The sequence below is a fragment of the Euwallacea fornicatus genome, chromosome 8 (genome assembly GCF_040115645.1).
Source record: "Euwallacea fornicatus isolate EFF26 chromosome 8, ASM4011564v1, whole genome shotgun sequence".
Taxonomy (NCBI): Eukaryota; Metazoa; Arthropoda; class Insecta; order Coleoptera; family Curculionidae; genus Euwallacea; species Euwallacea fornicatus.
In genome coordinates, this window is record NC_089548.1 from 392,844 (window position 1) to 419,632 (window position 26,789).

Genomic DNA, 26,789 nt, shown 5'->3' on the forward strand with positions numbered 1-26,789 from the left:
TACAAAAAAAAAATACTTTCACGTCCTGTGTTTTGAAAACCATCCATTTTTGGACTAAAGTAAAATGGGTTAAATTGTCATGTTTTCGCTTCGTAAATTTGTGATGGAATTTTGTACAGACCTTTTAGAGATATCCTGTATATTTCGAATGGTTAAAAACAAATCACTATTAACACGTACCACGCTTTTCTCGCTCTGGTTAATTTGTAATTTATTTATACAAGTAGAGTTTGTTGCAGACCTTCTCAAAATGCCTAGTAAGATATTATGGTTTACCGCTAGTTATGGTAAAAACCACAATTAGTTTTTTATCAAACGTGTAACGTACAATTGCGGCGTTAAAGATGAAGATGATTAATAGTCGACTGGTATTTCTTATGAGCACAATTAATTATAATAGACTTAATTTCACTAGTTGCACTTAGAAGAATAACAGTGAATTGTAGTTTGCAAAATTTAAAGAATTTAACGGACTTATTGTGCATTCCAAACGAAAGCAAATTATATTCTAATTTACAAATCGGCTTCAAGTAATTATTCACGTTTTGAAGGCGGAAATTAAAATAGAAGGGGTACTACAAAAGTGTTGTATCTATACGATATGACTGTTACGTCTTGAAGGTGCAGGGCAATGGGTATTTACTGCTTTAAGAATATAATTAGAATAAAGATCTTCTATCAGTCACTTTCGGTTTTACTCCAAAGGATTTATAATTATTTATTTCTAGATACCATCTGTTAGTATCTCATTATAATACGTAAAATATTTGGAATTAATTTCAGTCTAATAAAATTGGTACACGTGAAATAGACACATTCTTATTATGGGCATTTTTTAACAATGTCCATTGTTGCGCATAACTTCCATTAATGTAACATGAATCAGCATGGCCCAGTTCTCATGGATTACAGTTGCAGCATCTATTCTAGTAACACTTGAATAAAAGATTCGTCTCTTATTGTTCAATTTTTATGGAGCCTCTTTCTGAGCAGTGAATAGTCCATTTGCAATAGTCATGATCAATATTATTTTGTTTTTTTAGAGTAACGCCGGGTATGCCGGATCTACGCACATGTCTCCTGAACCAGAAGCTTCAAATGTTAAACTGTTGTCTGGAGCGAAAAATTTCAAGAGAAAGTCAGAAGTTTGCATCAGCAGAAAATTCGGAGGATTCCGACGAAGAGTTTTTTGATGCAAATGATGATATGGATGATGAGAAAAAGAAGGAGAAATTTCTTGACAAGCCAGTTGGAAGATTAAGTAAATTTGGGGACATGAAACTGCTGATTTCGGATGAACCGTTGTATATTCCGTTAACGCAGGATCCTGTTTTGAAGACGGAGGATGAATTGGAAGCAGATACAGGTTACCCTTTATAGTACTATTTTTACTATTACAATTTCTTCAATTTAAACGCAACTGTTAATAACGTGAAAACAGACATTGTGAATAAATTATATGCGAATACTTTGAGGAAATGCCAGTTTTTATAACAAGTATCATGTTATCAATCTACATTCGTGACATAAAGCTAATAATTTCCTAAATTTTCCCAAACAAAATACTGATGCCATCAGATATCAATTCGATTGAAAGGGCCACCAAATATCATGCGATGATTGGTTGAAATTGAGGGGCAGGAAGTATGTACATATGATTTTTCCCATAGGGTCAAAGTAAGGTGGATCCTAAAAATAATCACCAAGATAGTAATGATTGGATAATTACATTTAGACTACTCTAAGTACGTACACTCTTTCGTGGGAAAATCATAGACAGCCTTTATAACGTTAGTTAAGATTTATTGGTGATAATTAATGATTCGCGTTCTAAATAAATGTCGCAAAATTTGAGCAAAAACGTGGTGCAAGCTAAGTGCCTGAAAAAGGGGTTTGTCGTCTTGTGTCTAATAAGACATTGATGTTAAAAGTTCTCCTCATATTTTTTTAATTTCATCACATGCAGTATTTTAATTCGAGCAGTAATTGTTGGATTGGTTATTGTAGTTGATTTGTTTCCTTAGATATTTTGCTGAAATTGGGCTCAGATAGCGAAGCATCTGAGCTTAGAGCAAGAATAATGAGTGCCAGTCTCTTGTCAGATATGGAATCGTTTAAGGCGGCAAATCCAGGATCCATTTTGGAAGATTTTATAAGATGGTAAGTAAATGTATTATTATGTTTTTACACACAAATGTTCCCTTTTTGTACTTCTTACTGTACACGAAAAAAAAAATGTTCATCAAGCTGCTCCCTATACATTGTTTCTGTTTTATGTTTTGTCTAGGACGTCTACGTGCGGTAGAGAATCACTTTTCGCTCTTGTTTGACGTCCAAATTCATTTGTTTGAGTCGAAAATTTTCCATTCAAAAGGTGAAAAATATGCTGTTTAATTTGAATTTTTGATAGAGAACTTTCGCTAAAACTCCCAATTGAGTTTTGTTTGCTTTATTTTCGTTATATTCACCTTTTAAGTGTTTATCTATATGTTGACTGTGCTCCGTTATCCTGTAGGTATTCCCCCAGAGATTGGATTGAAGAGAACGAAATGGATGCGAACGGTCAGACAACGGGGTACCTTAGTCCCAGAATGCAAATGGAAAATAATATTTGGAAAGAAATGTGGCAGAGTGCTAGACCAGTTCCTGCCAACAGACAGAAACGTCTGTTTGATGACACTCGTGAGGCAGAGAAAGTTCTTCAATATTTAGGTACGGGTCAATAGTTTAAGTCCTGACAACTTTATATTGAAGTTAATTAGTCGTGAGAATATCGGCGTTTTTAGCTTCTTCTTTGTGAAAATAAAAATAAAGTTGAATCATTTGCACTTACAAAAATATTTACAGTTTCGCACCTCTTTCAGATTTAATGGGTATAAATCAAATAGCAGAACTTGTCATTCCAACACTCTCACATGCTGCTATTTACCGTTTAATTGATGAACTTGAAAATCTGCCAAATAGAACTCCTGATCAGTTAACTAGAATTTCAAACTTGGTAAAGCAGGGGGAAAGATTATCTCGCGAGACAAGATTTCAGCCTAAACGGTTCGAGTTGTTTATACAGGACGTGACATTTCTGGAATTGCAAATTTCACAGATCTATTCGTTACAATATAAGTTAAATCCGCAGGAGTTAGAAGATGATGCTGTGAATAACGACATAAGTAAGTATAAATTAACGAAAAATAATACCGATCAACGTTGTATTTATTTACATTTACCATTATTATTAGTTATGTTTTATTAAATTAATTGTCACTGAGGTTGTTATTGTAGATTTTTTGTTTTATGGTGCTTAATTTCCAAATAGAGAAATCTACTCTTCATTTCAGCTGTATTTTAGTTTTCATTTCATTACAAAAGCAATGAGATTTGCTCAGATAAAAACAGTATAATGTTAACGAAACGTTAACGTACCCCTAAAGTTACAATTAAGCGCATTATGACTTCAATGTTTTAAACATGTGAAACGCCAAATTTAAATAAATCTTGAGTCGTTTTTCATTTGAACGGCTCATATGCAAGGTGTAATATCATCATGTAGATATTTCAGGGGATGGTAGTAATCGGCAAAACAAGAAAGTACTATATACCCATGGTCAAAAAAGCATAATTTTTTATATACAGGGCAACAAAGTTTTATTTTTAAAATATTTTTTGAAATTTTCGTTCGTATACCTCAATATAACTTAATGAATTTTCGAATCCCTATGTTTTTTAAGAGTCTCTATCAGAAACTGTCAAAATTGTTGGTGTTCATATACAGAGTCTTATATTTTTTTGGGTCAGGTGTGTTTAACTTCTTAATTTCTTAGATTATTTTCGTATCTTTTAATATTTATCAAAAATTTGCCAAAAAATCTTATTATAATATATTATATATTAAATATTAAGGGTTAAAAAACTAAGTAAACTGGGTAACTTTAGATTAAGTTCGAGGTTAATTTTACTTTTTGACGTTTAAAAATCAGAACATTTTTTCGTTTGGTGGTTTCGAAAGTGTTCTCAAGGTGTGATGATGGTTGAGTTTTCCAATCAAGAATATGCACACCTATATTTGATATATAGCCAATCCAATGGCAATTGTTATGAATCGCGTAGACTACACGCGTAGTTATCGTACTCGGATACTAGTTAATTCAAGAACATATTGTATAAATATTCATATTGGACTATGTAAAATTGGAACATTAAGAGGTCCAGTTGTTTGAGAGGAGCAAATCAAATCATGAGAACTCTAGAAATCGAGGAAAGCGTGGTAAATAATGTTGAGGTCAACACTACTAAGAATCCGAGAAAAATTGCAACATTAGACGGTTCATTTATACTGGTCTTGAAAATTTTAATTTATAACTGATATATTCTTATCATGTTAGCAAAGTTCAAGTTCATCTCCAAGGAGAGATTCCTTTATTCGTGAAATTTTTTGAGTAGTTGGTACAAATACTGGTCCAGCATCTGTTGTTTGCAAGTTTAATTTTATTTAATGATGACGAAAACTTTTAGAAAAACGCCATCTGAAAATTTCATAATAAACATTTTTGAGGAGAAGAGAAATTTGCATTTAGTGTGAGAAAGTAATTTTCTGTGCTCTTAGAACAGGTATCTTTTCTCTTGAAAAATCAAATGTGATTCATGCACGATGATGCTTCAGTATAGTAGTCTGGAATTAAGGGAGTTCCTAAGCCGCCATTGTCACAAGCGTTGGACTGATCGAAAAATATCTCAGCTATAGCCTCTTAGATCCCCACACTTCAATAGCCTGGTCTTTTTTTTGGAGATATCTTAAATGATTAGTATACCAGACTCCAATTGATACAGTGGAGGAATGACGAAACAGAATTGCTTCATGTAAAATTATTCGTTAAATAACACTCTTGGTATTTTTGAAAGAGTCCGATCTATGAACCACAAAGTGAAATCTTGCTTTTTAGCAATAGGAGGACATTTTCAGCATTTCCTACAGTTTCGTTTTTATTTATATTCACTTATTTTTTACTGTTACTTCATTAATTTAATAAATATGATTCATTATTAAGAAATGGTTCACATTTTATATTGCTTCATTTACTCCGTACATGCATCAATAACTATTTATGCAAGTTTTTCGTAAACAGTGAAATATACAAGAATAATGCAAGAAATAAAAAAGTTAAAAGAATTAAGATAAAATCTAAATGTGAAATCAGAATTCATACAGAGTGTTCCAAAAAAAGTAAAGAAGCAAAAGATAGTACGTGATCCTGCAAAACGTTAAACCTACATGTAGATTAACGATTTTGACATTGTCTTGTACAGACTATTAAAATACATGGGAATACAAAAGTTAATTTAAGTTATCCGTAGGCATATAAAAAAAAATAGTAAAAAATGAAAAGAAACCGAACTTGGTCACCCTATATATTAAAAATACTACCACCCCCTGAAATGTATTAGAATTTGTTACATCCTATATATGTATATTGAGTTTTTCTGTTTTTAGGTGAAATCGCTCTTGGACGAAACATTAATATTGAAGGCAAAGAAAATGCTCTTATTGGTTCTCGAATCCTGGCAATGTTTACTGAATCCCAAAGACGTCTTAGTCAGTTTGAGCGATCTGATTCAGTCAAAGCTGTAGATACCCCATTTCCTACTCCACATCAAAGGGAATTCGTGTTAAGAACTGATAATGTCCGGCCTAGTTTGCATTCAGCCAAGTCTCCACAGTTTTTGCGAGCCATTTTAGGAAAGAACGATTTCAGATTAGTCGGAGCTTTTTCCGAAGACACTACTTTCTTTTGAAATAATTGTTCTTTATGTTAACTAAGCACTGTGCTTGATTGTTATTTAAACATCTTTAAATTTTACACATATGTCTTTTATTATATTGCCCCTCAAACTCAATTAAAATGTATGAAATATGTCAATCATATCTAAACATGTTTTGCATCTTCGTATACAGGGTATACTATTGAAAATTTTACACCCAGCTCGTTTTGAAATTTGGTAAAAATATTCGAAATTACCGTGACACGTCGGGTTTATTTTCGGAGAAGATACATTTTAGTGTTAAGTGGAGATTCATCAAAATAACTAATATCACTGGTTTTGATATTGATGTAGATATAGAGTGGTGTTTACATCTATGAAAGAAATCACAGGTCACGAAAAAGATAACAAGTGTGAGTTTATTAATGTGAAATGACAACACAGTAGAGTACAGAGCGCGGACACAGCTTCTGAGTCGTTAGAAACCAACGGGAAGAAAAAGCTATACATACTCACCAACTCTTTTAAATATAAAAAGCCTATGGTGATAACCAATGGACATATCCTGGGTAGGGTGCCGTTAACACAATCTACGCTACATTAAACTGTGACGCTTAACTAGGAATTGGTCTTCCGCCGTCAATTCTACCAAACGGAATTGGGTATGTAATTTTAGGGCCGACAAAGTCTATTGTGGAGAATTCCAATACCCACAAAGCAAATGGTTGAGGGGATAGCAATGCCCGCTTGCCCCATTATTAATACACTTTCAAATTAATAATTATAATCTATAGCTAGTTACAATCCTACATAACCTTCTTCGCAGGGTGCATTTAACTGTAGAATTGCAAATGGCACTCTTGGCTGAGTAACACCTGCTATGAAAAAGCTTTTAATTCTGATTATCAGCATATACAGGATGGCCCATTTAAAAGAGTTCACCTGAAATGTCTTGAATGGATTTTTTTCTTCGAAAAACTCCGAGACACGTCAATTTTATTTTTAAAGGGGGCATTTTTACCTTATTAATTCATAGACGTAGTCATCCTCTTAAATGGGGTAGTAACCCTCTTCAAGAATCTTAAATGGTACGAGGAGTCAAGTGGCACATCAAATCAAAGGTATTTCAATTCTCTTTATAAATTTTACATTTATTTCACTGATGTTTTAAAACATATTTTTACAATATATAAAGGCGGAGCAAAAAAATTTCAGAATACTTGTAGAGAGAATTGAAGAAACCTTCGATTTGACATGCCATTTGACCACCTGTACCATTTAATATTCTCGAAGGAGTTACTACCTCGTTTAAGAAGATGACTCTACATGTACGAATTTATGATCTAAATATGTCACCCTTAAAAGTAAAATAGATGTTTTCCGCGTTTTCCCGAAGGAAAAAATTCCATTCTAGATATCTCAGATGGATTATTTTAAATGGTCGACCTCATCGTATGCCAATAAATTAAAAAACAATGAATATGCAGGGTATCCTAGGGAAAAGTATCCACCTTGAATATTTTTTCTGTTTTTTTGCTAAAAAAACGCTAGAACACGTCAATTTTGATAAGGAGCGGGACTTCGTTTGATGAAAAATTAGTGTTCGAAGTGTCATACCTGTATCCCTGGAAGTAACTTCTTTGTAATTTTCAAATTGGAAGACTTGTTGTGCAACATCTCGTTTGGAAGGTAACATTATTCTCTACATATTATATCGTCGCTATAAATTGGCATGCCACCCTTATATACCTAAGTTACTAATTAAATTAAATGAGACTGGTTCCATCCAAAATAAAAACACGAAGTTGACCGCCCAATGAGACGTGATGAAGGCACAATCCCGGTTCGGGGACATGTTCAAATGGTCAACAAAAATCTGTACGAAAGATTACTGAGAAATTTGATATTTCAAATAATATTGTTAATAAAATTTTAACATGAGTAAGTATTTCAATCTTATAACATAAAACTTGTACAGGAATTAAGTAAAAATGATTTCGATCGCTTATTAGAATTTTGCGAATTTTTTAGTAACATGTTACACTTAAACAGACACTTTTTGTATAATGCAACAATTTGGGATGAATGTTCCTTCTATTTAAACGCTGAAGTTTAAGAGACATAACTGTCGTTACCAGAGTGAGGTCAGTCCTCATTTGTACCGAGAGACTCACACTTAACACCCTGAAAAATTGAATGTTTTGGACAGAAATTTACGGTGATTACATTGTTGGACCATTTTTTAGTCCTTGAAACTTAGAGGAAGCTATCTATAACTTATGCCAGATACCATATCTCCCAGAATAATTGAATTATTTGAATAAGATCCCTGCCTCTTAGAACAAGAATTCGTTTTTCAACAAGATGGAGCTCCTCTACACTACAATGCTGCTGTCCGATAATTTCTAGATGAAAAATTCTCTAGAAGATGGATTGGCAGAAGAGGTCTAATGAAGTGGGCTGCGAGTTCCCCTGACTTAAATCCCGTGGACTTTGGCTTATGGGGACCTTCGAAGATCAAAATCAAAGACGCACAATTTGATTCCCTTGAGGACTTACGTGTCCAAACCATCGAAGAGTGCAGGTCAATAACATCACAAATGTTAGATAATTTGCAACGACCTTTTGAGGATCAGCTGCACATGTGCATGGAAGTCAATAAAGATGACTTTCTACATTTCTTACGTTAAAATATTAAATAAAATATCAGTAAAAATGATTAATATCAATTTATTTGGTTTTTGTTTAATTTTTACAAGACCGATGTGCAAAAATAAAAATAAAAACTTGATCATGTAGACAATAAAATTACCTTTTAAACGAAGTATAACACAATTCCTTTTCTTATTTGAAAATATGAAAGGGGTCGTTTCCAGAGGCAGACAGATGAAACTTCCAAAAAACAACTTTTTTTCCAAACAATCTCCCGTTATCAAAATTGACGTGTTTTATCGCCAGTTGGGAAAATCAATCCTTATAAAAATTGTTGACCTTACACACTATTAAATTGCACTTATCTTAATTATCTCATATATACTGCGACTTTATTTTAGTAAGTGTATAGCAACAATGATACGTGGGGCATATTGCGGTTCCTTCTTAATTCACGTTAGAAATATTTCGCGTACCTCATTAAAATGTAGTGGAGCAGTTCAAATTCGTGAAAAGGAGAATTATTATAAGAAACATGGTCTCAAGAGTATTGAAAATAATGACGAAACTAAACCTCATGGATGGGAGAAGGCCCAACCGTTTGAAAAAATACCAGCGCTGAAGCCTTTGCCTCTTATAGGGAACGTCTGGAGGTTTCTTCCTGGCGGAGAATTCTATAATGTGCCGCTTATTGAAGTATATGAAAGGTAAGTTCGAAAGATTCAAATAAGGTTAACTTGGGAAAAGAAATTTGTTTTGAATCTATATCGTTCTGATACACGTTTGGCTTCTAAATCATCAAGCATATGTCATAATAAAGTTGCATGTTCTATAACAATAACAATTTAGATTAATTTTCTATTTACACTAATAATATCCACCATTATTCATATTAAGTATTATCACACTGATAATATTCTTTCCTGCTAAAATTTGCTAGTGATATGCGTTATACTTGTAGATACGTTTTTTTTAGAACGAATCGCAAATACATGTAACCTTATTATGAAAAGTTACACATTTTCCGGCAATTGAAATTATACAGGAGTACGGGATGAAATTCAAAATTGCAACCATGCTACTATTAACCATTGGCACATGACCTATGTTGTAGTTACATACGTAGAATTTACCTGATAAATCTTCTCGGGTCAGGTGAATGTAACTTACGAGTTTTTGCATTCTAGGTTGAATAAAAAATTTGGAAACTTGATATATTTTACTGGTATTCCACGACAGAGACCGCTAGTGCTTGCTTACGATCCTGATGATATTGAACTAGTATGTATTTGATTATTTTAATATTTTGTTTTAAAAATTTTTTAAGCCAAAAATATTACACAATTAATTACCTATATGTACTATTTATTTTTTAAAATAATATGAAAGTCTATTAATAAATAAGACCTTATTAAATCTATTAAGACATTTGAGTAGAAATTCAAGAATCGTAAAGTATCAAAGTTTGGGAAAATTGAAAAACTTATGATTACGTTCTGTTTATTCTTAACCAGATACATTTTTACAGACTTTACGGAATGAAGGCCCTTGGCCGATCCGGCACGCGTTGCCATCATTCACTTATTATCGCAATCATATTAAAAAGGATCTATTTCAAGGAGTCGGAGGAGTAATAACTGTGTAAGAAATTTTGGTTTTATTAATTTTTATTTTTAAAGATTTATTAAGTTAAGGGAGTAAAGTCCTTAAAGCGAAGGACCTTTCCCTTGTAGCGTAAGCCAAGATAAAATTAGAGCAGAGGGTTACCTTAAGCCTTGCGAACGCTTCACTTCATTCATAACTCTACGAAAACGATGTTTTTACTTTGACTATCGGCCGCTTTTCAGTGGCAGATAACTTACTCTAGCCACCGATTTTCTGTGGATTTGTGCTAGAAACGTAAAAAGAAAGGTTTAATCCGAGCTCTTACTAAACCAAGATTGTCACTCTCAGTTAGTTTTTTCTATCAATAAGGTTTAATTCCACCGCCCCAACAACAACTATTTCAAGGTGAGGCTTTATTCCCAGACAACATGTATAATTTGCTTCATTTGTAAAGAACGCATAAGAATTATGGAAAAAAGGGATGTATAAATTTAAGTTACTGTTTTTATTTTAAAGCAACAAAGTGAAAACGATTTTACGTTATCAGGGCCACTACAGTTTTTAAAAAATAAATTTGACTTCTGAAAATGTCAAATCTCAAAACTGCGTCGTATAAAACAATCCAAAACGGTCATAAAAAATCGAATTTACAAAAAAGTAATTAATGTTCATGGATACTTGCACGTTCATGAATAGTGGATATAAGCACAGTCGACAAAAAACGGATACCTTGTATATGATTGAACTCGAATAACATATAACCACATGGTCTTTTATAGCCAAGGTGAGGAGTGGTTCAATTTCCGATCCATTGTAAACAAAATTATAATGCAGCCCAAAACTGTCGAAATGTATACTGGCCACATGAACAGTGTAACTGACGACCTTATCGCCAATATAAGACGAATTTCCAAAATGAATCCGAAGAAAGAAATGCCAGAATCTTTTATAAATGAAATTTATAAATGGGCATTAGAGTCTATGGGAGTAATAGCTTTTAATAGACGTATTGGTATATATTCCATTCTTATAAGAATACAATTATTGCTGTTTGCAATAACTTAAGAAGCATCGTTTCAGGTTGCCTCGATCCTGATTTGATTCCAGATTCAGAAGCTGCAATGATTGTTGAAATGACACTAGAACTGTTTAACTTAATGTATAAATTGGATTTTGTGCCATCATTGTTGCCAATCAAGCTTACTAGGGATTGGAAGAGATTTGTAAAAATATTAGATACCCTTACAAGGTATTAGGCGTTTTTCTATTGTTTGTCAAATTCATTCATGTCATTACACATTTTTCCAGCTTCAGTCAGCGATACATTGAAGAGTGCTGGGCTAACTCCAATGCAGATTCCAGTATTCCTGAGAACGAACTGAGTGTTGTGGAAAGACTAACGAAAGTTGACAAAAAAGTCGCATTTGCTATGGCTATAGACATGCTAACAGCCGCAATTGACACTGTATATATATTAAAATAATCTCATAATGGTTACGTAATGACACACATTTTCTTTTTTCCATAGACTGGACGAACTATGGGGGGTGCATTGTATTTCCTGGCCAAAAATCCTACTGCTCAAATGAAGTTATTTGAAGAACTTAAAGTTTTCATGCCAACCAAAAATTCACCTGTAACGAACGAGATGTTACGAGAGTCACCATATCTGAAAGCGGTAATAAAAGAAACTATGAGATTATCGCCAATTGCTATAGGTAACTTAAGAACTACTGTAAAAGATACAGTACTCTCTGGATATAGAATTCCAAAAGGGGTGAGCGACAATTCTGATTTACCTAATTCGTGAAGCTATATATTACAAATTTTAAATTTTCAGACGGATATACTGGGTGTGAATATTTTCATATGCCATAATGATAAATATTTTAAGAAACCTACAGAGTTTATTCCTGAGCGATGGCTGCGGGACGTAAAATCTGAATTGTCTTATAAAGATGTACACCCGTTCGTATCTTTACCGTTTGGATTTGGGCCTAGATCCTGTATTGGAAAGAGATTGGCGACTCTGGAAATGGAGATGGGAATTGCTAAGGTAATATAAACTTTTTTGACTAATGACTATAGTAGTATTGCTCGAGTAGTGGTAAAAACCGTCTTAGCTTCAAGGTAAAAGACTAATATGTTATTATGTTTTCAGATAATCAGAAATTTTAAATTGTCCTGGAACCAACCAGATGCCACCTTTGGAGCGACTCTAATTTATGGCATCACCTCTCCATTGAAACTTACAGTCAATGAAACCGACAATTAAATTAATCATTTTTATTTAACCTACATACATGTGACTTTAAATTTACTTTCCTATCCCAAATTCTTATAAATTGAGAAGCTTTGTATGTAATTCGTAGTAATAAAATTTTTCTGTTGTAGAAAATTTCTCTCGCCTTGTATCTTTGAAGCAAAGGGGCTTTTCAAAAATCCTTAAAGAACAAAATATTCTTGGAATATAGACATGCTCAAAATTTAAGAATATTAAAGATTTGTATTAATACATTTTTCCCTATCTGCATTACAGTTGTGTATGCAACGTATGATGATATCTGCAATGTTTATTGATGTAAACATACAAATAGGAGATATTCGTAAACAGTCCTGTATAATTTTTTTTGGTGACATAAGGAAAAGTAACATTAAGTTTAGCATATGAATTTATTGTACTGCAGTTGTTTTATTAGGTGCCGATCGATCATTGTGTTTAAATCGTTTTATTTTCATTTTTTAAAGATGTTCAGACGACATTTAAGTGAAAATGAAATGTTGCGATTTGTAGAAATACTTGAAGTCAAGCTATTGCAAGTTACTGCTGTCAGGTCATGAGAACCACCTAGAGCGTTATCTCGCCTCTGGACCGGTTATCGAGACTCTGGCAGCGTAACGGAGAGACATTCGTGTTCGTTAAGGCTGACAACTCCCTTATGGATCGCTGTCCTATTGCAAGCTCGAAGAAATTAAACACTGTGACTGTAGTCCAGATAATTAATCATTTACGTGGGACTCGTAATGTAGCTGTTTCAAGATATACCATCTGCAGGAGATTGAGAGAAGATAATTTAGTCTCCCGAAGGTCTTGGAGATGCCAACTTCTAAACCGTGGGAATTGCGCCGCTCAACCATCATGGGTTCAAGAAGGTGTGATATGGGAACTGGATCAGTGAAGAAGTATGTTGTTTAGTGATAAGTTTCGAGTCGGCTTGCAACCAGATTTTCGAAGAGTACGTGTTTGGAGAGAACTTGCTACACGAAGTCAAATTTAACACATATAGAAAGTTCACAACTACAGAGGAGGCACAATCATGATCATCAATTTCGCTTCGTGGTAGGACCAATCTTGTTTTCTTAAATCGTTTTTTATCAGCATACAAATTATGTAAGGAGTGTTCCAGCGCCTGTTGTGGTTCCATATGGAAAAATTGTCACTCTTCATTTTATCTTAATGCATGACAAGGCCCTTTCAGATATCGACCGCGTCATAAGAAATTTCTTAAAAGAGCAAATTATTCCAGTTTTAGACTGGCCTGCGTAACCTCGTGATCCCAACTCGATTGAGCATACTTGGGGCATGATTCAAAGAAGGGTTCTTTGAAATCAGAATTAATTCAAAATCGAAATCAGTTATTTCAAACTCTCCAACAGGCTTGAAGTGATGTTAATCAACAAGATTTGAACGACTCGATCTTGAGTATGGAAAGGCGTTATATGACCACTACAAATGCGCGGGGAGGACTTATTTCATATTAAACTTTAAATTTGAATGTTTTTTTAAGAGTTTTCAATAAATCCTTATACTGCAATTTATTTTTTTTGCGATTCTTTAAATCTTTTTTTTAATTCAAATCCCTTAGTTTGGAACTTGACAAATTGATATAAAAATAACTGTCATGAGTAAGTTCAAGGCTCGGTTCACCGTAAAAAAAATATTTTTTGATAGAATCTAGGATATCTCCAGATTTTTAGCATGTGTATAGTGACCCCCTGGATTTTTGAATTATGTTTAATGGTCACCTTGTATAAGGAACAAAATTTAGAAATGCAAATTGGCGATGATGCCAATAAATATCACACAACTTTCGATGATCACACTGATCCAGCAATACGAATTTCTAAAAAACAGACGTGCACACTACGGTGTTTTAATCAGTGTTGAAAATTACGCACGTTCTCCGCAAAGTCACTAAATCTTGGTCAAATCGCGCTAACGGAGTGAGGCTATAAGCTATTACAATAGGGTTGAAGTTCAATCTGACCCTGTGAGGAGTGCTGACGCGTTAATTGTGGTTTTGAAAGGCTTTTGATTTGAGGTGCCACTTGACCCGTTTCAATTTTGAAAATTCGGCCATTTTTCCTTACCAATAATTCAATCAAAATTTAGAAAAATAAATAAACGTCAAAAGATAATATTTTTTGCCGTATTTAATGCTATTTTTAAATTAAAAAAGAACTATGATTTGTTGAGATGTTAACGGGGGGCCAATTTGGGGCTGCGCGGCACGTATAATAATACATACATAGTTGCATTGCTAAAATTGCAGGCATAAACGGTTCTATGCACTAGAGGTTTATTAGTCTGTACCTGAGCGTTGGAAATTTGATGAATTTTACGATAAATTTTATTATTAATTAAAATCTATTTATTCCCTTGTAAGATTTCGGTATCGTTGAACATTTGCACTAATTGAATTTAAATCCCCATCTTAAAAAAAATAAGGCCCCAACACTCTTTGAGGCGACCTTGTCGTTTTCTCGCTTATTTATAAACTCACTTAGCCAGGCATGTACCTTCTTTCAACGTAGAACAACATTTTGTCTACAAAATGTGGATGGGTTTCCAATTCCACGGGTCCGATCTAACCTGGACTAAACGATAAAGTGCCCTTTAAATCCCTTCTAGTAACATCTATCTTAAGTTTCATTGTTCTCTCGACGAAGATAGATGCACGAATAATAGTACGCTGAGGCGTACCTAATCGATGATCTGGAGAAAGTTGTTTCAGTCCAGTTCTTCCCTATGGGACCGATACGTATCATCAAATCAGCATAAAAGCTTCTACTATTGTTGCATCGCTGAGCTCGGTTTGCGACTGATTTTAAGGGCGGAATTTACATGAATCGAATTACAATCAGATGCCAAATCAACCACCGAGATACCCGAGCATACATTTTCTGGTCTATTTACGAAATTGTCGTATTATATTCAAGTTATTTCCCACTCCGTTTCCCGGACAACAGCAGGTCGATCTGCGCACAATGCTGGGCTGCTTTTCGCGGCTTTCCCAGATGTTTTTCAGCGTGTACTGAATATTTCGTTGCGGGAAAGCGTCGGTAAAACGCTGCAGTCTTCTTCTTTTTGGTCCACTGACATAGATCTTTACTTATTCACTTTTCTTCCGTTCTTTGTCTGCATTTATTGTTCTCTAAACCGGAACAGACTCTTTCCGTCCTAGTGTCGACTTCCCAGCTCATGTCTCCGTATGGGTTCTAAAATTATGTAAGTAAAAGAATCCTGTTCCGCCTAGGAAAGCCCTTTGTATTGACCAGATAGAGAGTGTTCGACATATTAGGCAATGTAACGGAAATATTTCCATTCGATCGCAATTAACGCTAGGTTTTCTCTAATAAATCTCATTTTTTTGTATTAATGTTTTCCGCGTCCAGGGTCGTTAAGAATGTTTCAATTTTCACTTACGTCATTGGAGTGTTTAAAATAATAAATATTCAGGGTCAAAAAAAATCGAAGCAGTTTTACAAAGTTTGAAAAAAATTTCCTAAAATTCCCACACAAACACAGATAAATGTGTAATCACGGAAAACAAATTTTCTTGGTCTGTATTGTGATCGCTTGGTCCCTGTTACGATCTATTACACAATTTCAATGGTTTGGCTTTTTAAATCGTCCTTAACCTATCACATATCGGTAAAAAGTACGGTTTACAATGAAAATGTAAACGTTGTAACAAATTCAATTACATCTGAAATATTTAATTTTTGAATGCGAAAGTCTTTCAAAACAAACATATTTAAGCATGTTTGATGTTAAAAATTCTTAATTTTGAATAACAAAAATTTCTATCTCATGTTTAAAGGAAGTTTTTTACAAAACCTCTGTTGCTGACATTCGTTTAAGCATTTGCGGAGTCGCGACGTATTACAGCATAGAAAAGCTTTAAAACAGCTTTTAACACTATTTGTACCACGATGTTGTGTATACCTATTCCGACTGAAAGGTCTTTTGATATTTTCGCGTTTGAATGCGAATAACTGTGGAAATAATTATTCAAAAATACCTTATTTTCATTATTTTTTGTATTTTATTTACAAAACAGCTAAATATTTTAACATCATTAACTTCAACTATTTTCAGTTTTCATATATTTCATTTTTCATTCATTTCAGTTTCATATATTAATTTTCATTACAGGCGAGCGAGCCTTCATCGATCTGAAAACATTTTTCACTTTTTCTATTTCTATTTTTTATTTATTTATTTCTTATAATACTTCCCTAATATTTGTAATTCTCGACATCCTTGGAATTTGATATACGCTCTGTCCCAGATAAGGATGAATACCATAGTAATCTCGGAGGGGGTAATAGATACAAAATCGCTTAAATTGGAAAAAAGTTGAGCATTTTAAAGCAAATGAATAATCTGTTTAAATTCCAAATGGTTACAAAGATATTTGAAAAAAAAAACGAATTTAGCTGTTTTAATTTTTGTGCCAATAACTCTTATATGGTTACAGTTATAGGAATGAAAGTTTTACATTATTAAGGCAGTTTTTTGAGAATTTCTTAGCGGTGGTGCCAATTTTCTTAAGTCTTTACTTTCGGAGATAAATTGTTGAACTTGATTTTTTATATAGGAGCAATATAAAATATTTATATTTTTGAAAATCGTCAGAAAGTTACCCATTCAACCATGTATTACGTTTGGTTTGTTTCTTAGAATCTCTATGAGTTATGGACATTAAAATATTTTTTGATGAGCCGAGTATGATTTTGACTTATAATAGGGAATAACACAACACAATAATGGTACACAATAAATTAATGCTAAATTAATGGTACAAATAAACGCTACGGAAACGATGAAAAGAGTATATATATATCTATATTTGGACTATAACGGTAGTTCATTTGAACATTTGTTATAATTTGAAACTTCTATTTAATCCGAATTTAGAGGCATTATTGTTATTAAAAACATACTTTACTTTAATAATTTCATCTATAATAATTAAGTTGAATTATGCTTTTAATAACAACATGTTAGGACACTTTTCTGAGGACTTCGTAGCAATGTTGCCAGTGTTTCTGTTAAGTCCTTACTTTCGAAAGTAAATTTGTTGTACTTTGGAATTTAATAGAGGCGCAAGATCAAATATTTACATTTTATTGTCGTTATGAAATTTCCTTTGCAACCATGCGTTACATTTGGTATTTTTTCAAAAACTGTATGAGTTATAGTCATTGAAACATTTATTGGTAAGTCAGCTATAATTTTAACTTATACCAATGGTATACAATAAGTAAATACATCCTATGGAATTGTTTATATTATCTAAAGTTGTAATACCTTAAATTTCTTTGACGTGTTCATAATTATATTTATTTGCGCGTATTCCGGAAACAAGCATAACATAAGAAAATGAAATAATTAAGTTAAATTTAATGTTTTAATAACAACAACGCGACTAAATTTGGACCGAATCGAAGTTTCAAATTATAACAAACGTTCAAATAAACCACCGTTATTATCCAAACATATATATTCTCTTTTCGTCGTTTACCATAACATTTATTAATTTATTGTATACTATTGCTATAAGTCAAAGTCATACCCAACTTATCAAACGATATTTTAACAGCTATAATTCTTACAGTTTCTGAGAAATATACCAAATGTAATACATGGCTGAATAGATAATTTTATGAAAAGTGTAAATATGTAAATATTTGATATTGCGCCTATATGAAAATTAAGTTTAACAATTTGTGTCCGAAAGTCAAGATTTAACACGAAAATTGGCGACACTGCTTAGAAGTTATCAAAAAAGTGTTTTAATAACGGAAAACTTTCATTCCTTTGACTATAACAATATAAAAGTTTTTGCAAAAAATTAAACCCGTCAAATTCGTTTTTTTTCGGATATCTTCGTACTCATTGGAATATAGTCAGTATAAAAACATTATTAATTTGCTTTAAATTGCGCGAATTTTTCCTAATATAAGGAATTTTTATGTATTAACGTTTCCTAGATCACCATGCTGTTCATATGTACATAAGACAGACCGTAGATTAGAATAAATAGACAAAATAATTACCAATATTTAAACACTTTTACTATTTATATCTGAGCATTCTTTGTCCATATCGAAACTATTAATCAATTATCTGAAATTATCACGGGGTTCTGGCTCTAAATTCCTCCCAAGATAAGTGCGAGAAAATGGTAAAAGAGCTGTCATGAATACCCTCGCATGTCTTGTTTATGTTAAGATCATTAATTGGCATTATCTGAAAGTGGTACAGGCTTTTGGTACCAAGTTCTTCCCCAGATTAGCGTTGGAAGAGAGGGTTGTTTATAAATTCCTTTAGCGTAGGTGAGAATGACGTTTAAGGGTTTGGTACCCGTGAGAAAAGGGGTGGACAGCCCTTCCATCTTATCGGTTCTCTCACGAAGAGGGGATGTGTTCTGTGTATGGATACCGGGTTGTATCGGGATTCCATTTTTGGTTCACGGAGAATAAAGAAATGCTCTGAGAATTGTGTCTTTTCTCTTCACCCTTGAACCGCGAATCTTACATATACAGTGTGTTCGGGTTAAGGATTTAACACTTTCGTAAAACCTTTATTTCTTAATCGATTTTGACGTTTTTTTTTGTTAATTAGATATTCAAAGTGTACATTCGTCTAATGGATACGATCCCTCTTTACCCATAATCATAACCAATTGCGTGCATTTTTATGGGATCAAATTCCGGAAAATACTATTAGGGCTTTTTTTGGGATAAAAACGAAAACAGATTCTTAAATAGAATGACTTAAAATTTACCTGTTCCGATTTTCATTTTTCTACTGTGCAGGATTTTCGAGAAAATCAATAAAACATGTTTTTTAAGTAAACAAATTTTAAAATTGGCAAAAAAAATTATTTTAACAATAATTAACTAAATTTTGATAGTTTCAATCAACCCCCCAAATTCTCGTATACATTTTTCAATACGTCGACGATTATTTCTCAGTACTTTACTTAGTTGTTGTGGAGTTATGCTCTGACAAGTCTCTCTAATACGCGCACAAAGCTCTTCTCGGGTCCGGGGTCTTGTGGCATAAACTTTATTTTTTATTGCTCCCCAAACGAAAAAATCCATGGGTGTGATATCCGGAGATCGTGGTGGCCAACGAATAAGAGGACTATTTCGTCCGATCCAGCGATTGGGAAAATTATCATTTAACCAATTTCTCACATTAACCGCATTATGAATGGGCGCTTCATCAAGTTGTAAATGTAAATTGTAGTGATAACTCAGGGGAAGCTCATCAAGTGCGTCACTAAATTCATTTTGTAAGAACCTCAGGAAACGAGCAGTATTCAAATTTTCGTTGAAAAAATATGACCCAATAATCTTTTGATTTAAGATACCACAGAAAACGTTTACTTTTGAGGAGTATTGTCGTTTACATTCGATTATCCAATTCGGGTTCTGATCACTCCATATTCTACAATTTTGTGTCGATACTACACCGTTTGTCGTAAACGCAGCTTCATCGGGTGAGGATGTTTTTTAAAAAGTTAGGATCATCTTGATACATACTCTGGAGCCATAAACAGAATTCCATTCTTAGATTTTGGTCTCCAGCTTCAAGTGAATGAAGAAATTTTGGTTTAAAAGGTTTCTTCCCATTTCTTTTTAAACATTCCCAGATATGAGTTTTAGAAATGTTTAAATTTCTGCTAGCATCCCTCAGACTTGAATGCGGATTGGTATTAAAGTAATCTAAAATGATTTGGTTTGCTTGAGGCTCGCGATTACGTTGCTGGTCCGGTAGTTTTACAATTGTCCCATAACGATCAAAACGTCTGTTGATATTTGCGACTGTTACGTGACTAATATTGCATACATTGCAGAAAATATCAAAATTTAGTTAATTATTGTTAAAATAATTTTTTTTGCCAATTTTAAAATTTGTTTACGTAAAAAACATGTTTTATTGATTTTCTCGAAAATTTTGTACAGTAGAAAAATGAAAATCGGAACAGGTAAGTTTTAAGTCATTCTATTTAAGAATCTGTTTTCGTTTTTATCTCAAAAAAAGCCCTAATAGTATTTTCCGGAATTTGATCCCATAAAAATGCACGCAATTGGTTATGATTATGGGTAAAGAGGGATCGTATCCATTAAACGAATGCGCATTTTGAATATCTAATTAACAAAAAAAAACGTCAAAATCGATTAAGAAATAAAGGTTTTACGAAAGTGTTAAATCCTTAACCCGGGCACACTGTATATATACTAGAGGCGACAATTTCCACTAATTTTACACTACGGTCTATTTGAATTAAAGCTACTGCGAAGTAAATACCACAATTCCAAAACTGCGTTATACAATTATTTTTAGACCTAATCACTTCATTGATCTGCAGCAAAATGCAACATTGCAAACGATAACCGAATATGAAAATTACCCGGGGGATTTCCCTATTTTCTGTTACAACTCCAACGGGGATTTAAAGGAATTTAAATTAGACTTTAAATGGTTTCGATATTAAGTGTTAAATGATTGTGATGATAATGTTGTAAAATCGTTACGGTGCCAAGACACACCTCATGGTAGAAATAGGTATATCATATTCAGTAATGGCAAAATGTAGAGCAACTTTTTTCAATTCATTATTATTTTCGAGTCCGAAAGAACCCAATATTTTAAATATTCCTATATTTGTCATTGGTATACATGAAAATATTTTGCATATTACTCTTATCAACATTTTTGGAAGCGATAAATACATTTAATCTGGTATAAAGTAGAACAATTTAGTCTTTTCTAGTAGTCATTTAGGCTGTGTTGTTATAATTTTATAATTTTCTAATTCTTGAGAATACCTAGGGGCAAGTATTTATCTAAGGATTTAAACGTGAGAATTTTGAAAGCATGGAAAATGGAGAAAAGAAAGTTGCCATCGTAAGACCGTCCGATTTAATAAGGGCATAGTTACAAGAACATTACAGTGGTTTGTAAATTTTGGAAATATGGAAACTAATCATAAGTCAGCTCGACCTAAAAAAACCACCAATTTTCAAGACAAACAAATTATAAAATATTCTAAACAAAGTCCATTTGTATATTCGCACGAAATGAAAGCCTCTATCTCAAAGGAACTCGGAATTGACATAGCTTCAAGAACTGTATGAAAGAGATTACAAGATGCTGGATTACTTGCCAGAAGACCAGTCATAAAGCCGTTGGTGTTAGAAAGAAATAGACGAGCCAGACTAGAATTTGCCAAAGTACACGTTCATTGGACAGAACATGAATGGAAAAGGGTAATTTGGATCGACGAGTCAAAGTTTAATATGTTTAACTCCCACGGTATTGTATTCGTGAAACTGCTTGCAAAGGAAAGATTGGAAAAAAAGAGCACTGTTTCCACGGTAAAGTAATGGTTGCGGGTTTGTTATGGTGTGGGCTTGTTTTTCGGGCTTCGGGATGGGTCCTTTAGTCAAAGCTGAAGGCACGATGAATCAATTTTCTTGCAAAGAAATATTAGAGAATTCTTTGGTGCTATATTCTGATGATCAAATGCCAGTAAACACTGGTGCCAACAGGATAACGATGCAAACACGCCTCAAAATATGTTGAAGGTTGGCTACGCGAAGGAAAATTTGACCTTTAGCATTGGCCATCCCACTCTCCGGACTTAAATCCTATTGAAAATTTATGGGAGATCCTAAACCGCAAGATTAGAGGGAGATCATACTTCAAACGTGAAGAATTTTTCTGTGCCTTTAAAGAAGAAGGGGCGAAAATGGATGAAGCCATTATCGGTTAACTTATCAAATCTATGAAAAATCGCTGCCTCCAAGTAATAAAAAACAAAAGATACTTTACTGAGTATTGAACAATAAAATTTTTACAAAGAAATATTTGTGTAATTTACTAATAAATACAAGTTCTTTACCGTTGCTGTACTTTTCGTCAACCGAAAAGTGATTTTCGTTAACAAAAATTTTTATTGTAGGGTTAATGAAAAAAAAATTATATGTAATAATAAGGCGTATCAAAGGAATAAATATCAAAATAATGAGAACGTCAAATTCATAGAGATTGAAAATACATAATAAAAAAAAGTTGCTCTGCTTTCTGCCATTACTGTACGTAGATTTAGCTCCAGGATGAGCTGGAGACAAATCATACTGTCAATCAAATCTAACGATTGCTAATCGAACAGTGAAAAATAATTGATTGCTACAAAATTATTAAGCTTAGAAAATAATTTCAAATTAAACTTTTAAAAGATGTCTATTGACACCTTTGGTACGAATACTGTTAAGGCAGATATTTTAAAATGCAGATCAAATTTACACAATTAATCTATTATTAATGGGACAGGGAATGCATGAAATTTTACATCGCTTTTGATAATGGAATATTAATTTTGCTAATTTGAAGCGCTAAGGTTTGCACATAGGAGTATGAGTGACTAAAATCGTTATCATCTGTCTACCAGTTGAGTGGTTCAAGTCTCTCACTACCGCAACCGTTGGAGTGCCTATAACGCTTGTCAATAAAATGTAATTTCAAACCATCAATTTCGCGGTAGTGGTATTTTCAGGCTGCTGACAATACACTTTGGCTCTCTCTATGGCATATCTACTACGTAATCTAGCCGGACCTTACGGACTGCTTTATAAAGTATCGGAAATTCGAGCTGTTGTGAACAATTTAAATCGATTTCGAGATAAGCTGAAAATGTCAAAATTAGATATCTAAGACAAAACGTTGTAAAAATGTTTTAAATGTTTTATGAAGCAACGCAGGTTTTTCAGTATACAGGGTGGGGCACCAAGAGCACCTCGAGGTATTACGTCCTTATTAATAATTTGATCGAAAATTGTTTTTAGAGGTGTATGTAGGACCTTACAAGGTACTTTTTAAAAATATTTTCATTTATACAGGGTGTATATAAAAAGAGATACATCTCAAACATATGTTTTTTTTAATGGGGCACCCTATATTTTATTACATATTTGGAATTATAAGAAGAAAATAGTACAAGTTTTTATAACACACATTGGGTCTAAAACAATCACTTCTCGAGAAATTTCGGAAAATATAAAAATGCAAGAGTTGAGAAAACATTTTTTTGCTAGGTGAAATGAGTTACTTGGCTATTATTTTTTTATTATTATTTCTTAAGTACAAACTAATCTTCAAACTATAATGAATTATTTACTAAACTGATATACAGGGTAAGCAAAAAGAATGGTCAAATTTTACTCCCTTATAATTTAGCATAACTTTCTTATTTCGAATGAAATATACAGGGTGTTCCGTGAAGAATGCGCCAAAAAGGAATCTGATAATCTGGACATTAAAATAATAAGATTTAACCCAACTTGCCTCATGAAAATGTTATTCGTTTAGGATATACAGGGCGTTAAAGTTAATTTTTGTATTTGAATTTCTTTAAGTAGATCGAATAGTTTTGAAGATATCTTGTTCAAATTTTGAATCTATGTTTTTTTTAAGACCGGTAAAATGAATATTTCATGACTTTTGGGTTTCGAAAAAGAGGGCGCTAGTTGCAGCCTATAGGGCGCACATTTATGTCCATATTTTTTTACAAATGCAATAATTGTGATTTTAAGAGGTATTTTTGATAGATCTATCATTTCTAAAGATAAAAGGTATACCTAATTTATTTCGCTAATCCAAGCCATTTTCGAAATATGGCGAATTTAAATTTCCATAACGTGTCTTATTCTAAATAAATAACCGTCACTATTTTTAATCGCTGTGGCGGCATCCTGGATGCGTTGAAATAATTGGTTACGCGTATTTATCTCTGTATCATAAACTAAGGATTTCATGTATCACCATAACGAGAAATCCATTGGGTTGAGGTCGGGACTACGAGCTGGCCAAGGTACATCACTTCCTCGTCCAAACCATCCATTAGCAAATTGTCTATTCAAAAAATTACGAACTACAATGGGGTAATGTGGAGGAGCGCCATCATGCGTAAAGATGATATTTTGTCTTAACTTCAGCGGTACGTCTTCAAGTAAATTTCCTAATTCAGTTCTTAAAAACTCTAAATATTGTTCTGCATTAAGCCTTGCAGGTAATTGAACAGGTCCAATTATGAAATCGTCCAAAATTCCACACCACATATTAATAGAAAATTCATATTGAAAGTGATGCTCTTTTACTACTTTTGGATTCTCAAAGTCCCAATAATGGCTGTTTCTCCAGTTGAAAACACCACGCCTTGTAAAAGTTGCTTCATCGGTGAATAAAACTGAATTAATAAAAGCTGGATCTTGATTTTGGCGATCAATAATTGTTTGACAAAATTGAAGTCTTGGTAATAAATCGTGTTCCAGTAAATTTTGTACTGGAGTAAAGTGATACGGATGTAGCTTTTCTTGTTTTAAAATTCGAAAAACTGTTGTTTGTTTTACTCCAGTAGCTCTTACCAACTGCCTAACGCTTCTTTGGGGGTTTTCTGCAACGCGAACTAACACTTCCTCTTCTAGGTCAACAGAAATTGTCTTAACGGGTCCATGTTCACATTTAGGGCGAAATGATCCAGTTTCTCCTAACCTGGTAAATAGTCGTTGAAAAATATTACGATCCGGTTGTTTCCTATTTGGGTATTTTTCTCGATAACGTCTTGCGGCGGCACAGTTATTATAATTTTCTTCAGCGTAAACACAAATCATGTCTCTCATTTCATAATTAGAAAAATCATTATGCCTAGGCATTTTTAAATAAATAGTACTTGAGTATTAATACAAATCAAAATAAACCACTTACTATTTGCAGTTGATTTTCAGTCGATTGACAACATGACATTTTTTCAATTGTTTTCAACAATCCTGCAAAGCCTACTTACGAGTGTATTAATAAAATGTTATGCTCTTACTTGGACACGTTAAATTCGCCATATTTCGAAAATGGCTTGGATTAGCGAAGTAAATTAGGTATACCTTTTATCTTTAGAAATGATAGATCTATCAAAAATACCTCTTAAAATCACAATTATTGCATTTGTAAAAAAATATGGACATAAATGTGCGCCCTATAGGCTGCAACTAGCGCCCTCTTTTTCGAAACCCAAAAGTCATGAAATATTCATTTTACCGGTCTTAAAAAAAACATAGATTCAAAATTTGCACAAGATATCTTCAAAACTACTCGATTTACTTAAAGAAATTCAAATACAAAAATTAATTTTAACGCCCTGTATATCCTAAACGAATAACATTTTCATGAGGCAAGTTGGGTTAAATCTTTTTATTTTAATGTCTAGGTTATCAGATTCCTTTTTGGCGCATTCTTCACGGAACACCCTGTATATTTCATTTGAAATAAGAAAGTTATGCAAAATTATAAGGGAGTAAAATTTGACCACTCTTTTTGCTTACCCTGTATATCAGTTTAGTAAATAATTCATTCTAGTTTGAAGATTAGTTTGTACTTAAGAAATAATAGTAAAAAAATAATAGCTAAGTAACTCATTTCACCTAGCAAAAAAAAAAATTCTCAACTTTTGCATTTATATATTTTCAAAATTTTTCGAGAAGTGATTGTTTTAGACCCAATATGTGTTATAAAAACATACTATTTTCTTCTTATAATTCCAAATATGTAATAAAATATAGGGTGCCCCATTAAAAAAAACATATGTTTGAGATGTATCTCTTTTTATATACACCCTGTATAAATGAAAATATTTTTAAAAAGTACCTTGTAAGGTCCTACATACACCTCTAAAAACAATTTTCGATCAAATTATTAATAAGGACGTAATACCCCGAGGTGCTCTTGGTGCCCCACCCTGTATCAAAAAATTTGTATAACTAAAATTAAACAAATTTGTAAAGTTTTTTCCTCAAATACATTGATGGTCAAAATTATATAAGCAATTTATGTAGTAAACTTTTTTGGCAGGCTACAACTCTCGCATAATCTGAATTAATCCATTTATACAGGGGGTCCCAATCAAAGCTGTGATTGAAGATTACTTAAAAACCGTACGCTCTATGAAAAAATTGAAATAAAAGTTGTCCGGTAGATAGGGGGACACGTCATGAAGATAGCTAAAACGTCCTTTTAAGGTCATTTCAATGGTGACTTTTTATTTCAAGTGGCACCCCGTATTTTTTACAGATTCTTGTAGACCTTCAAAAAATGAATATCTTTTATTTGAGCATTTTTTTTTTAGACATTTTGCCGCAGAGTTATCCTAGATGTTTATCCAAATTTTGAGGTAGTCGAAATTATTGCATTTTTCTCTGAAACAGTTTTGCAACGTATATTCTGTTTAAAACTCATAACAATACTTCTATTTAATGAAATTATAAAAAAATTATAAATAAAAATTATCTCTATGAAAAAAATATTTTCTTACATTTCCTCTTGTTAGTTTAGCTTAAAGCAAGATCTACAGGAAATCCTTATTCTTTTTTCGACAATCAATCTAATTGTTTTGCGTGAAATTTGTCCAAAATTACTCATTTTATTT

At 32.9% G+C, this 26,789-nt stretch overlaps 4 protein-coding genes across 9 annotated transcripts in view; 3 read left to right on the forward strand and 1 right to left on the reverse strand.

The window, feature by feature from the left end:
* Positions 1-5,852, forward strand: part of Rab3GAP1 (RAB3 GTPase activating protein subunit 1) — a 29,268-nt gene extending 23,416 nt beyond the window's left edge. For both annotated transcript variants that reach the window (XM_066285160.1, XM_066285159.1), the window contains 5 exons: positions 1,044-1,366; positions 2,025-2,160; positions 2,516-2,712; positions 2,865-3,167; positions 5,486-5,852. In XM_066285160.1, the coding sequence (XP_066141257.1) occupies positions 1,044-1,366; positions 2,025-2,160; positions 2,516-2,712; positions 2,865-3,167; positions 5,486-5,787 (1,261 nt within the window). In that variant the 3' untranslated portion in view covers positions 5,788-5,852. The remainder of the gene's footprint in view (positions 1-1,043; positions 1,367-2,024; positions 2,161-2,515; positions 2,713-2,864; positions 3,168-5,485) is intronic.
* Positions 5,853-6,266: 414 nt separating this feature from the next.
* LOC136340818 (cytochrome P450 CYP12A2-like) lies at positions 6,267-12,409 on the forward strand. The gene is made up of 10 exons (XM_066285183.1): positions 6,267-6,416; positions 8,808-9,113; positions 9,594-9,687; positions 9,935-10,047; positions 10,791-11,023; positions 11,092-11,260; positions 11,320-11,476; positions 11,540-11,788; positions 11,852-12,067; positions 12,173-12,409. Exons 2-10 carry the CDS (start codon positions 8,824-8,826, stop codon positions 12,284-12,286), a joined length of 1,635 nt encoding a protein of 544 aa, XP_066141280.1. The 5' UTR covers positions 6,267-6,416; positions 8,808-8,823; the 3' UTR covers positions 12,287-12,409.
* Positions 12,410-15,300: 2,891 nt separating this feature from the next.
* The window catches only part of smog (G-protein coupled receptor 158 smog), a 45,978-nt gene continuing 34,489 nt past the window's right edge, over positions 15,301-26,789 (forward strand). Inside the window, exon 1 of one of the 5 annotated variants that reach the window (XM_066285171.1) lies at positions 15,301-15,520. The gene's annotated coding sequence lies outside the window, so the exon portion shown is untranslated. The remainder of the gene's footprint in view (positions 15,521-26,789) is intronic. The other 4 variants (XM_066285169.1, XM_066285172.1, XM_066285170.1 and 1 more) reach the window with 4 other exon arrangements.
* Positions 19,204-20,242, reverse strand: LOC136340763 (uncharacterized). The gene is made up of 3 exons (XM_066285085.1): positions 20,232-20,242; positions 19,852-20,144; positions 19,204-19,799 (listed from the first exon to the last, which is right to left on the reverse strand). The coding sequence occupies exons 1-3, from the start codon at positions 20,240-20,242 to the stop codon at positions 19,204-19,206; spliced, it is 900 nt and encodes a 299-aa protein (XP_066141182.1).